This window comes from Phoenix dactylifera, chromosome 5 (genome assembly GCF_009389715.1).
Source record: "Phoenix dactylifera cultivar Barhee BC4 chromosome 5, palm_55x_up_171113_PBpolish2nd_filt_p, whole genome shotgun sequence".
Taxonomy (NCBI): domain Eukaryota; kingdom Viridiplantae; phylum Streptophyta; class Magnoliopsida; order Arecales; family Arecaceae; genus Phoenix; species Phoenix dactylifera.
The window spans coordinates 998,914-1,010,814 of record NC_052396.1 but is presented as its reverse complement, the minus strand read 5'-3'; the positions used below and the strand labels follow the sequence as shown (position 1 = coordinate 1,010,814).

The window sequence follows — 11,901 nt, the reverse complement described above, 5'->3', positions numbered from 1 at the left end:
AAGAAAGACCTCAGCCAAGATCTCCGCTTACGTCACCACCAAGCGCTCGCCCGTCCCACCAACCTCGGATCTCCCTCACACGTGTCGCCAACCAAACACTCCTCCCCCTCCGCACGTGCGCTTTCTACTCGCTTTTAGCTATATATTTCTGCACGCCATGCACCCAAACGGGAAGGGAGGCGAGAGAGAGATGACAATGGTGAGAGAGAGGAGGCACCAACAAGCACTGAGACTTCCCTTGCCACCCCCACCGGTGGCGGTGCCGGAATTTCCCTACCACTTCTCTGACTCCCCAGGGACCGTAGACCGCCTCTCGGACCTCGAGAAGCTCTCGGTCGTCGGCCATGGCAGCAGCGGAACCGTCTACAAGGTCCGCCACCTCCGCACGAACTCCCTCTTCGCTCTCAAGGTCCTTCGCTTCGGCCCCAACGCCGCCGACGCCCGGCGCCAAGCAGCCCGGGAGGCCGACATCCTGACGCGCGTCGACTCTCCCTTAGTCGTCCGCTGCCACGGCGTGCTCGAGGGAGGCGGTGAGGACCGTCTCTGCCTTGTCATGGAGTACATGGCCGGCGGCTCCCTCCACGACGTTCTCCGAGCTCGCCGGAGGCTGCCGGAGGGGCTCATCGCCGGGGTGGCAGGGCGGGTGCTGGAGGGCCTGCGCTACCTCCACGGGATGGGTGTCGTGCACCGTGACATCAAGCCCTCAAACCTTTTAATCGGCAGCCATGGCGAGGTGAAGATTGCCGACTTCGGGGCGAGCCGGGTGGTGGCAGCAGCAATGGGGCCTTCATCCGGTGGTGGCGATGATGCCTGCGCAGGCACATGCGCATATATGAGCCCAGAACGGTTCGACTCGGAGGGGTTCGGCGACAGCGGAGGGTTCGCCGGTGATATATGGGCCCTTGGGGTTGTGCTGTTGGAGTGCTTTGTAGGCAGGTTTCCGCTGGTGGACGCAGGGGAGCGACCAGATTGGGCCACCTTGATGTGCGTCGTTTGCTTTGGTGGCCCACCGGCGGTGCCGGATGCTGCCTCGCCGGAGTTCCGGAGCTTTTTGGGAAGGTGCTTGGAGAAGGACTGGAGGAAGAGAGGGACGGTGGGGGAGCTCCTAAGCCACCCTTTTGTCGCCAAGTGCTGTTCCACAGAAGGCCTAGTTGAGGATACTTTCCATACATAGTGAAGGTGGTAGGAACCTTTGGGCTGCTTGGGCTTTTCTACTGGGCTGGACATTAGTATTCTAATTCTTTTTCCACAATGCAAGTGTGACAGCAATTGATATGGCTGATAGATAAACATGCAGAATGTTTATTTTTCCATTAGTCGTAACAATTTTTGCCTAGGCCAATGAAGGCAAATAGATTTCCAACTAGGATTATGTTTTGCATAACAGGTCATGAGCCAGTATGTGTTTTTTTCTGGATATCCTATCAGTTACAGCTATTTTGTGATCAGATAGTTAATATATGGATCCATGTTTCCGTTTGTTATATGTTTGATAGAATTAGATATCCAAATCTTTCTATTCAGTTGTAATCTCAGATACTAAAATTGCTAAATCCTTTTCAGAATATATAAGCATGCACTATTTCTCCTAACGTGTCACACATGCATGGTGTTATCAGAGATCTAATGGAGAGAAGGCGAACGCAGATGTTGTGGAGATATGTAATATGAAAAATCTGGTGATGACCCCTGTTTAATTGAATCCACTCCAAAGATCAGTTAAACAATAGTGCTCTCGGGAAAAAATTCCAATGACTAAGATAAGAGCTAATAATTGTACGCGTACTCAATTAGTGGATCCGATTCATAGCATTCTGGCTTTCTGTATGCACCGAACTGGAGCCAGTTAATGCCGGGGAGAACCACTGCCTCACCCTCTCATTTACACATCCAATGTGGCAGGACATTGGCGCAAATTTTTTGAGGGAAAAATGGTAGGAGATTGGTGCAATTAAAATTGGATTTGGTCATTCATGGGTTACGACACGACATCAGCTCCAAGTCAGACATGTAACCGAGCAGGCTATGTTCTCATGGAACCCAAATGGATAAAGACAGAGGTGCCACTGTTTGGCCATAAAGAAGGAACCAAAATCCATGAATTGACAAGGTTTCTATTTGTGCAGGATTCACTTGTTATTAGATCTACCTGACATTTTGTGCATCAGCTGTGCCACTTCCACACACTTAGGTGACGGATACCGGAGTAACATCAAAGGGTTGCCATTTTCCTGATTCATCCGATTAGGTCAATCAATTGCTGCTCTCACCCCTACGACAGTGAGACTGGCATGATCAAAGCATTAAAGGAACCTGGCCGGTAGCTTAAAACATACAAGCAGAATACATGGAGTTGCAGGTATAAAGCAACCTTCATCTGTGAATAGCTGATTTTTTAAACATCAGGGAACAAAGGTACATAAGAGAACACTTTATATTCTCCATAACATTCATTATTGAAAAATCAAGAAGTGACATCTGCAGAGGGACTGCAGGTGCATAATTTGAATAAAAGCAAACCAGCTAACGATGAGTAGGCAATGGAAAGCTTAGCTCTCTCATTTTCAATTTACCCTGAGACTGCATCACCTGCAAGCACAAACCCACAAGAATTATCTTCTCATTTATGTCCCACCGCAAACTTGCTTCGTGTTTAATTTTGAGGCAAGTGGTAGCGTAATATCCCTTTCCATTTCAACAGTAAATACTACATTAGAATATTTTCCAATTAAAACTGATAATAGATGTAACAATTACTGCAGTGGAATCAACAGTTCTGATGCAGGCATAAAAACTCAATCATGAGAAATTGCCTTAAAATACGTTGGCAACAGACAGATACATCAAAGAGACAGTCCATTTAAATGGCTGGGGCAACTTCGACAGTCAAGGAACTTGGACCTAGAAGTACTATGCATTGGCTATTGGTCCCGCTATCAGATACAATGTTTGTTATAATCATGGTCAGATGTCCGCATGGTGTGTATGCATACACAAGCCTAACCCATTCATTCAGGATTGATTACAACCATAAATTCTCATCCAAAGCTAAGTCCATTGACATGGACCATGACTTTTGCTGTTTTGCAGCTATCATCAAGTTTTCACTGGGCACCCACTTTTCCCTAAGTTTCCAGCATATAAACGAGACCACCCTTTTCAAAAGGCCTCGAAGCCTATGTTAAACATGTGTATGCAATCTAAAGATAATAACCTTCATCCATATCGGTGATGCTCCCAACCTTCACCAAGTTTATCATCTTCCTCAACATCTTGCTCTCTAGCGAGCTCATGCTTATCTGGCTTCCTCATCTTCAAACATTCAAATCCCAATAAAATAAAGCTGGTCTTATCAAAATCATGTAATATGTCAAGTCTTGATGGTAAAGCACTTTAACAGTGCATTCTCACTTCATCCATCTTGCTTCAATTCTATTGGAGACATCCTTGTCAATCATTCTCGTTTGTTTGTCTAATACCTCCAGCATAAGCAAAAGTGATCCTCACAGAGAATCTCATATACCTCAAACCCATAATTCCATATCAGATTGAAGTCCAGGAATAGACTGCATTAGATGTGGAAAAGATGATGCACAATGATAACATATCACCTTCATGTTTGGTAAATAACAAACCAAACAAGCAGGTTCTTCCTTATGTACGACATAACCATGTTGAACAAAAGAATGCTAAGACCTGCTAACTATACCCGCATTTGAATAAATCAATGTTGTGAGGTCGAGTTCTTCCAGGATCTTTTGTAAGATGTAATCTGTTTAGCCTTCCACATAAAAGAAAGTGGGGAAAGACATGAACCCAAATTGATGCATGTGGATGGATTGCCCAATAAATTGTAAAAACTATTCTTTCTTAAGTATAAATAATCTTCAACTCTACAAGCATTCCAAGACACAAAACGCACACACATTTTGATTAAGAAGATGACCAGAAGAACAAGCAAGCACCATAACAGCGGTCTTTTCTATTCCTAAATTGTTGCTGGACTTGTCATCGTCACAGACCATCAAATGCAGTCTTTTATTCTTACACTTATGCTTTCAGACTACAACATTAACTGATTTTAGGGCATTATCCACCAAACCATTCCAAATTGTTCAAATCTAGTACTTGACCTGATTATATCCACTAAAGCTTTCCAAATAGTTTAAATCCAGCACTAAACCAGATCAGAATGCACCAAAGCTCTCCCAAATAGTTCAAATCTATCATTTAACCTAATCAGTGTTTCATCAATCAGCATTGCTATCATCTGCATGTACTGCACTTCGTGAGGCCTCCAGTTGACATGGAAGAATATGAAAAATGATGCCAATTTGAAGTGGAGGCCCATAACAATAAGAAAACCTGTCTTACCAGAAACAACTACACGTCACTGGCTAACTAAACACTGATGCATGTATGATGCCTCAACGTATTCTTTGTGCACCACATTTTCACAAAAGTTACCTCCGATTGTACTCGACCGTATTTGTTCCATGGGCAGATGAAATATTTATATCTGTGATTTCTCAATGTATGAATGGCAGAACACTTTTATAATTTATTGGTTGAAAGGAGGCAATGTGATGAAGTTCTAACTTATTTCACAATCAATAACAAAATATAGTTTCCCCCCTTCTGATATTTGAAGAACAATTAAAAGTGACTATCATACGGTGAGTGAATCAAAGAACATAATCTTAGAGAACAAATGAAAATCGTATCTGTGGAACCAGCAAAAGAGCAAACAGGTCTGAAAGAGCCGGTAATTTCAGTTCACTAAAGGTGGTCACGAATTTAGTGTTCATGAAGGAAATTATTAAGAGAATTTACTCAATATCAAAACTTTTGTAAAAGCAAATGCAAGCACATTGGTGTAAGAGACTAATTGGTTAAACCATTGTAAAATAATATTTAGCCATTGGTCAATTAACATGGTCACATCGAAAAAAAGTCCCATGCTAGATGCACAAATTTGATGTATGACGAATGTGACCTATGTTATACGGACTCAGGTTCATGTGGCAGGAGCCTGTTCATGTCTAAGTATTGGAACCTTCCAATATCTAAGAATTTCCCCTCAAAGAGCCATGTCAATGTCATACTGATATTGGTGTTTAAGATGATGGTGCAGGTAGTTCAGGTTAAACTGAAGGATCGAGGTATCCTAGGATCAGAGCCGGCCCGAGCCTTAGGCGATCGAGGCGGTCGCCTAAGGCCCCGGGCCAATGGAAGGCCCCGGGAGGTGAAGGGAGAAAAGAAATTGAGAGAGAGAGGGGGAAGTTTTTGGCACCGTGATCAAAAGGAAGCAAAGGCCCCTTTTAAAACAGAAACAGGAGCTGGCTACGAGTCTTCCCCCTTGATGGAAGGGAGGTGGAGAGTTTTCTGGCCTGCAGAGGAGCAATTTGGGAAGTTGGGGACAGTAGTTTTGTTTTGGGTGGAGGGGGAGAGAGAGAGAGAGAGAGAGAGAGAGAGAGAAGAGGGATTTGGTTGGCTTGATACCCGCCTGAAGCCACTCTTATCTTTCATCCCTTCTCTTTTTTGGTTTTGGTCTTGGTTTTCCTTCCCTCACAATACTCTTGATCCACCTGGGCCATCGGGAAGAAAGATAGGGGGATTGGAGATGGACTTCTTGGAGGGTAGAGAGAGAAAAGGAGGGAAGAGGGGGGGGGTGTGTTGAATGGCTGCTGTGCTGTGATGCTGCAGTAGCTGCTTCGGTACTCACCAAGTAAGGGTACTCACTTTGAAAGGGAGATGGTGGGATGGGATTTTTATTAATTAGATCGAGTGAATTTTCCATAATGCCCCTACTTTCTTTTCTAGAAAAGGCCTGGACAAATTCTGCTCTTGCTTTACCATAATTCCCATAATTTCTTTATCTTGACCATGAAGTGCCATAGGATGATCTTTTCCTATTCTACTCTTACTTGACAGAATACAAGTATTATTAAGCATTATCTCAGTTATTTAATCAGTTTCATGGCTCTTTTCTTAGGTTAATTACTTTTCTATATTTTCATTCAAAAATTATATTAAATTGAAAAGACTTCTTATCTATTCTTATTAAATTCGTGTACCTTTATTGGAATATTATACTTGATTACTATCTATTTTTATATCATTTTTAAAAAATATTTTATACTTATTTAAAATTTTATTATTAAAAAAAAGGCCTCATCTATTGGATTCGCCTTAGGCCCCCAAATGTATTGGGCCGCCCCTGCCTAGGATGTGATGCTTCATTGGGAGATAAGTTTAAGTATGTCAAAAATCCTAAATATATATGACACCCATTCTCCATGATTTAATTTAATGAGATTAGAAGTCTCCTTTGTGATAAACTACTTTGCTGCTTTGCTAGATATGAGCAGCATTTTACAACGGAAAGAGAAAAGGCAAGTCATAATAATATATCCATGACCAGTTGTTCATTTACCATGATCTCTTGGGCTGCTTACACAGCATGTATGGACCAGGAATTGTTATTGACTAACTGACCATGTACAGCTTGATGGAAATTATCTTTTGTGAGGATTTTACTGAATAAAGTGCTGTTAAACTTAAGTTGTAAGCAGCTCATGCTACAGGACTGAGTAAATCTCACATTAGAAGCTGATCATGTTCAGAGCTAAAGAGGACTGCTGATATTTATGTTTATATGAATCATACAGACCTATTGCCATCATCACCATTTTATTTTACTGGACTTATCTTGTGCCTTGACAAACAGTTCATAAGTGAGTTGTTGGCGGCAGAGTATAGAAATTAGAAATCATAGTCTGACTGACATTAGAAGCCTATTAAGTTGAGATCTCAAGAGATAAATTAAGTGATAAGAATAATAATGATACAAGAGTGCTTACCATGCAAGATGATAACAGGGTCATAGGACAAGATAACAGTTCATAAGTGAGTTGTCGGCGGAAGAGGATAGAAATTAGAAATCATAGTCTGACTGACATTAGAAGCCTATTAAGTTGAGATCTCAAGAGATAAATTAAGTGATAAGAATAATAATGATACAAGAGTGCTTACTATGCAAGATGATAACAGGGTCATAGGACAAGATGGCAAGCGATGCAAGATTATTCCACTTAAAAGCAAAAGAAACCTGACGGCTCCTTGTATGTCCAGACAGGAGCTAATAAGGGCGTTTGATATAAAAAGAAAGAAAAAGAAAAATCATTCACTCTTCAAGAATTTGTCACACGATTACCCTCATATGAAGAAATATAAGAAAGAGACGGGGATTTAGGGTGTCAATAATGTTTGCTTAATAGCAGCAGAGTCGAGGTTTGCTTTCACAGGCTTCCACGATTAGGAAGAAAGAACTCATTTTTAATGAACCAACGCGAGAAAAACAAATCCTACATGCCTCAGGCATCGACTACATAAAATTTAGACGCCCAAGATACAGTCTTTATAATGCGGAAAAAACCCTAAACCAAATTTGTCGAAGTAAAACCAGTAGATCTACAGTTAAACCATAAAAACAGGAAACAAATAGAAAAAATCCACGAAAGAAGAAATAGAATCAATATCCATGAGAAGCACAGTCGCTCACCTCGAGGCCCACAATCAGAACTAATCAGACTCCTTCTTGGGACCTGTAGAACACACCAAGCTCAGATTAAAATATAGTTAAAACGACAAATAGAATCACTCAATTGATGAGGAGAAAGAAAGGAAAGAAAAGAAAGGATCGGAAAAGAAGAAGAAGAAGAAGAAGAGAAGAAGAAAGGAAAAAGGGAGTAGGGGGCACCATGGAGCTCGGGTGGGCGGGCGTCCTTGCCCCATCCGACGCCGCGAGTGGCGTCGAGGTACTCCTGGACGAGGTGGCGGCACTTCTGGAGGTGGTTGACGCCCTCGATGCGGTAGCACCAGCGGAGGCGCTCGCGGATGATCTTGGCCGTCTCGATTTGGATCCACTTCTCCCTCACCAGGTGCTCCCTGTAGTCCAGCATCGCCACCGGATCCCCGTACGGGTTGCTCGGATCGAAGCCGTCCGGCGGCCTCTCATCAAACTCCACCTTCGCCTTCCGCCCCATCTCCTCCTCCTCCCCTCTCTCTCTCTCTCTCCTCTTCTCTCTCCCTTGATAAATCGGCACTCCGTCTATCCCAATCGTTCATTTTATATAACGCCACTCTATTTTATATATATCTAAAATAAAGTTTCATCAAGCATATAATTTTCTATCCATATATATTAATATTAAAGATGCCATTATTAAAGCGCTAATTCATCATTGATATTCATTACTTAATATGTACAATGGATAAATTTGTGCAAAATTCTCCACTTGCCATGTATTTCAAAAATAATTAGTAAAAAAAGAAAAAAAAATTGGACCATGTAGATTGCATGCCAATATGATACCAGTATTAATGATTAAAGTTTCCATACAAAAGCTCTTACATAGAGTTCTTCGTTTGCCTATGAATACAGGTAGTAATAACAGAAGTTTTTGCTTGGCCATTATTAAAGTTCATAATTTAATATTGCTCGATTTGTAAACTTTTTCGATCATGATATGGATGTCGCTATTGATAATAGAAATTTTTACACATAGATTTAGCTTATGAAGAGTTCTCCATTCATTATATAGTCACCGCTATTGATAACATGAGTTTATACTCTACTAATATTAAAATTTATTACTTAATATGCAATCAGAATTTAGTTATTTAAATTTCTATTTATTATAATCGGTTACACTGTTGTGTTGCATTTCAAAAATTATTAAATAAATAAGAACAAACCATACCTTTTCCATCGTTTAGGGCTGGTATTAATATGTAATGAAAATTTAATTATTGAAGAGCTTTCTACTTATTATAATTTATTATACTCCTAAATTATATTTTAAAAATAGTTGGAAAAATGAGGGGAAAAAATATATCTTGCATATCAAGCGGGTTATATGCTACTTTTATTCAAATCGATAAATGCATTGCTAAGATTTTTATTGTTTACCATCTTTTTTGAAAGTGGAACTATTAAAAAATAGATTTTGTTTCTTTTCAGATAAAAGAGCATGTGCTCCTCTTAACTCCAAAATTAATTTAATAGAATATCCAAATCGAAGATATATATTATTCATCATGACCTATATTATTGAAAATACCTAAAAATCAAAAATTACTAGTTTTGATGGTCTCCTGCATATGCATCATGTGGACACAAAAAATAAACGATTAGAATGACAAAAAAAAAAAATCATATTTCCCTTCATGGGTTAGCCTTCTAGATTGGTGATGAAATCCATTTTGGGTTTAGCTACCATGCAAGTTAGCCTTCTAGAAAGTTCCTTGTGAAGGCCATTGGCTTATGATAGTAGTAGTGGCACCATCAAAATAATATTGGTGGGATTCGAATCCTCCTGAATCTCATGATGAACTTGTTGGGGGAAAACTGGATTGCTCAAAACACGTGGATATATCGTCGGCACTTAATGGCGAGCACGACAACGGCAACCCTCAAGGCGCCCGACTCCAAGGCGCCCCACCTCAACGCGCCCGGCCTCAGAGCTTACATCCTTGGTCTCGATTAAGTTGAGCCCGATCGACTTCAAGCCCAAAGAAGACCCAGTTAAAGGAAGAAGCAGACCCCTCCACTCCACCGAAAATCAAGTCCCCCTTCTCCTCATCCGGAGTTCAATCCCGCGATCTTCGCCTCAACGACTGGCAACGATTAAATGCGCACGATCTCAACGGACCGCTAGCCAATTCAAAATCTTGGGTCGTCTACGATAACTCATTAATTCGCACGATCACGTCTAATCACTACGGTAACTCATTAATTCGCACAGTCACGTTACAAGTAATCCATACACCCCTCTTATAAAAAGGAGGACTTTTTCCTTCTGAAGGGGGATCTTTTCTTTTACGTAATCTCTCTGCTTGTTCCACACACAAAAAAAAACCCTCTGACTTAAACATCGGAGGGTCGGCGCCGGAACTTCCGGCTACCGGCTTCTTGCAGGTCCTCCGAAAAAAGCTGTCCACTGCCGTATCTCCTGCCGGAGCTCCTCATCTTCGGTCCACGGTCATCTTCGGGTCCAGTTTCCAGCAACAGAACTTGTGACCATTACCAATTCGATGGTGAAACAATGAACTTATTACCGTTGGATCAGAGTTTGGCTCACGTTATCAAACTTTTCATTTTGCATCTTGGAAGTTCTAGAATATACAACCTAATATAATTGGAGCTAGAATTGCCAAACCATAGGGTTGAACATCTATGGCCTGCATTAGCTCCTCCTAGGTTGGAGAATTTCACCCTGCTTCCACTGCTGGATGCGATTGGGCTTGCTTCACGTCCCCTGCCTTGCATGATCCTTCTTCTGACTTGGGTTCTGGGCGGTGGCTAGCCCTGATCGAAAAGTGATTATGGGCCTTTGTAGTTGCTTGATTATTCTCTGTTAACAGTAAGGATGCAAGCATTCTCATAGCTATTGCATATAGTTTCATGATCATAGATCATAACTGATTCAAAAGCAAGTGACAGTTCTTTTTTTTTTGGTACATCAGCTATTCACATTATTCTCACATGAGCACAGCCAGCTGCATCACTATAAAGTAGGCTATACAGTGGTGGAGGAACAGAAGCATGCCCAATCCAGAAGAACTTCTCTAAATGATGGGCAGCAAAAAAGACAACCCAATTAGCAGCTCTATTCGACTCACGAAGCACGTACACGGCCTAGAATGCACAACACTCCCTCAGTAGTCGTCATATGTTGTGCAGCAGCAGCACTTCTCCCTCTATGGCCATCGAACCATGCCAAACTTCTTCCTCTTGCCCTTGGTTCCGCCTAAAAGAGACAGGATACTTAATAATATGATATTATTATATTATATTATATAGATTATCGTTATTATAATACTACTACTATAAAAATTATTAGTTAGAATATTATTTATATATTATACTAAGAATCATTATGATGTAATAATAATAGTTAAATAAGTATATTATGTCTGAGAATAATAGTCAATCTATTAGATGATATATTAACTGATTACTATAATACTATAACAATAATTATTATAATAACATATTTTTATTATAACATAGTAATTAGCATATTATTTTTATAATCTTAATAAAAATAACAATATTACTAAACAATGATTAGATTATTTTATAATAATCATAGTAATATAATACTATAAAATTTATTTGATAATATATTAATTATATATTATTATAGTAAGTCTCCATTGTTATATATATTTGGTAAAATAAATAATATACATTTAATATGTCATAATTATGTAATGTTAAATTTCATTGGAGAGTGGTGACTCTGAAGGCTTCTTCTAAATACAACAAATCTTGCAATTGGAAATATGATTAATTTTATTTATCATCCTGATTATAAAGATTTAGATTTTTTAGAGTTCAAATTGCAATTCTATGCAATCAATTCATTTGGAAATTTGGCATTTAATTGCAGTATTTCTGATTGCGACGTGCCCGTAGCTTAAAGCCCTGTTTGGGGGAGCTGTTGGCAGTAGAGCTGTTGGAAGTAGAGCTGTTGGAAGTAGAGCTGTCTGAAGTAGAGCTGTTATAAAAAGCTGTTTGGTAACTACATTCGTAAAGTGCTGTGGTACTTTGTTTTGTGTTTGGTAAACAAACTGAGAAAGTACTTTTATATGACAAAATTTCCTTTAGCATAGTATTATACAACACAACATAATAAAATATAACATAAATTAATATATAAATATACGATATAGTATAATATTATTGTAATATAAAATAATATTATGTTAATATAGCATAATAGTAATATAATTATTAGAGTAAATTAATATTTGATAATATAACATAATATTAAATTATTTAACATAACATATTAATGTATTATGATATAATGTAATATATATTATATTTAT

At 39.7% G+C, this 11,901-nt stretch overlaps 2 protein-coding genes across 3 annotated transcripts; one reads left to right on the top strand and one right to left on the bottom strand.

Annotated features, from left to right (window-relative positions):
• Positions 1–190: 190 nt before the first annotated feature.
• Positions 191–2,464, top strand: LOC120110793 (mitogen-activated protein kinase kinase 10-like). The gene has a single exon (XM_039126393.1). It carries the CDS (start codon positions 191–193, stop codon positions 1,172–1,174), a length of 984 nt encoding a protein of 327 aa, XP_038982321.1. The 3' UTR covers positions 1,175–2,464.
• LOC120110794 (NADH dehydrogenase [ubiquinone] 1 beta subcomplex subunit 10-B-like) lies at positions 2,307–8,093 on the bottom strand. 2 transcript variants are annotated; one of them, XM_039126394.1, is made up of 3 exons: positions 7,763–8,093; positions 7,565–7,607; positions 2,307–2,589 (listed from the first exon to the last, which is right to left on the bottom strand). In XM_039126394.1, the coding sequence occupies exons 1-2, from the start codon at positions 8,046–8,048 to the stop codon at positions 7,585–7,587; spliced, it is 309 nt and encodes a 102-aa protein (XP_038982322.1). In that variant the 5' UTR covers positions 8,049–8,093; the 3' UTR covers positions 2,307–2,589; positions 7,565–7,584. The 2 variants fall into 2 exon arrangements, with proteins under 2 accessions (XP_038982322.1, XP_038982323.1); XM_039126395.1 differs by lacking the exon at positions 2,307–2,589 and adding an exon at positions 6,548–7,122.
• Positions 8,094–11,901: the final 3,808 nt, after the last annotated feature.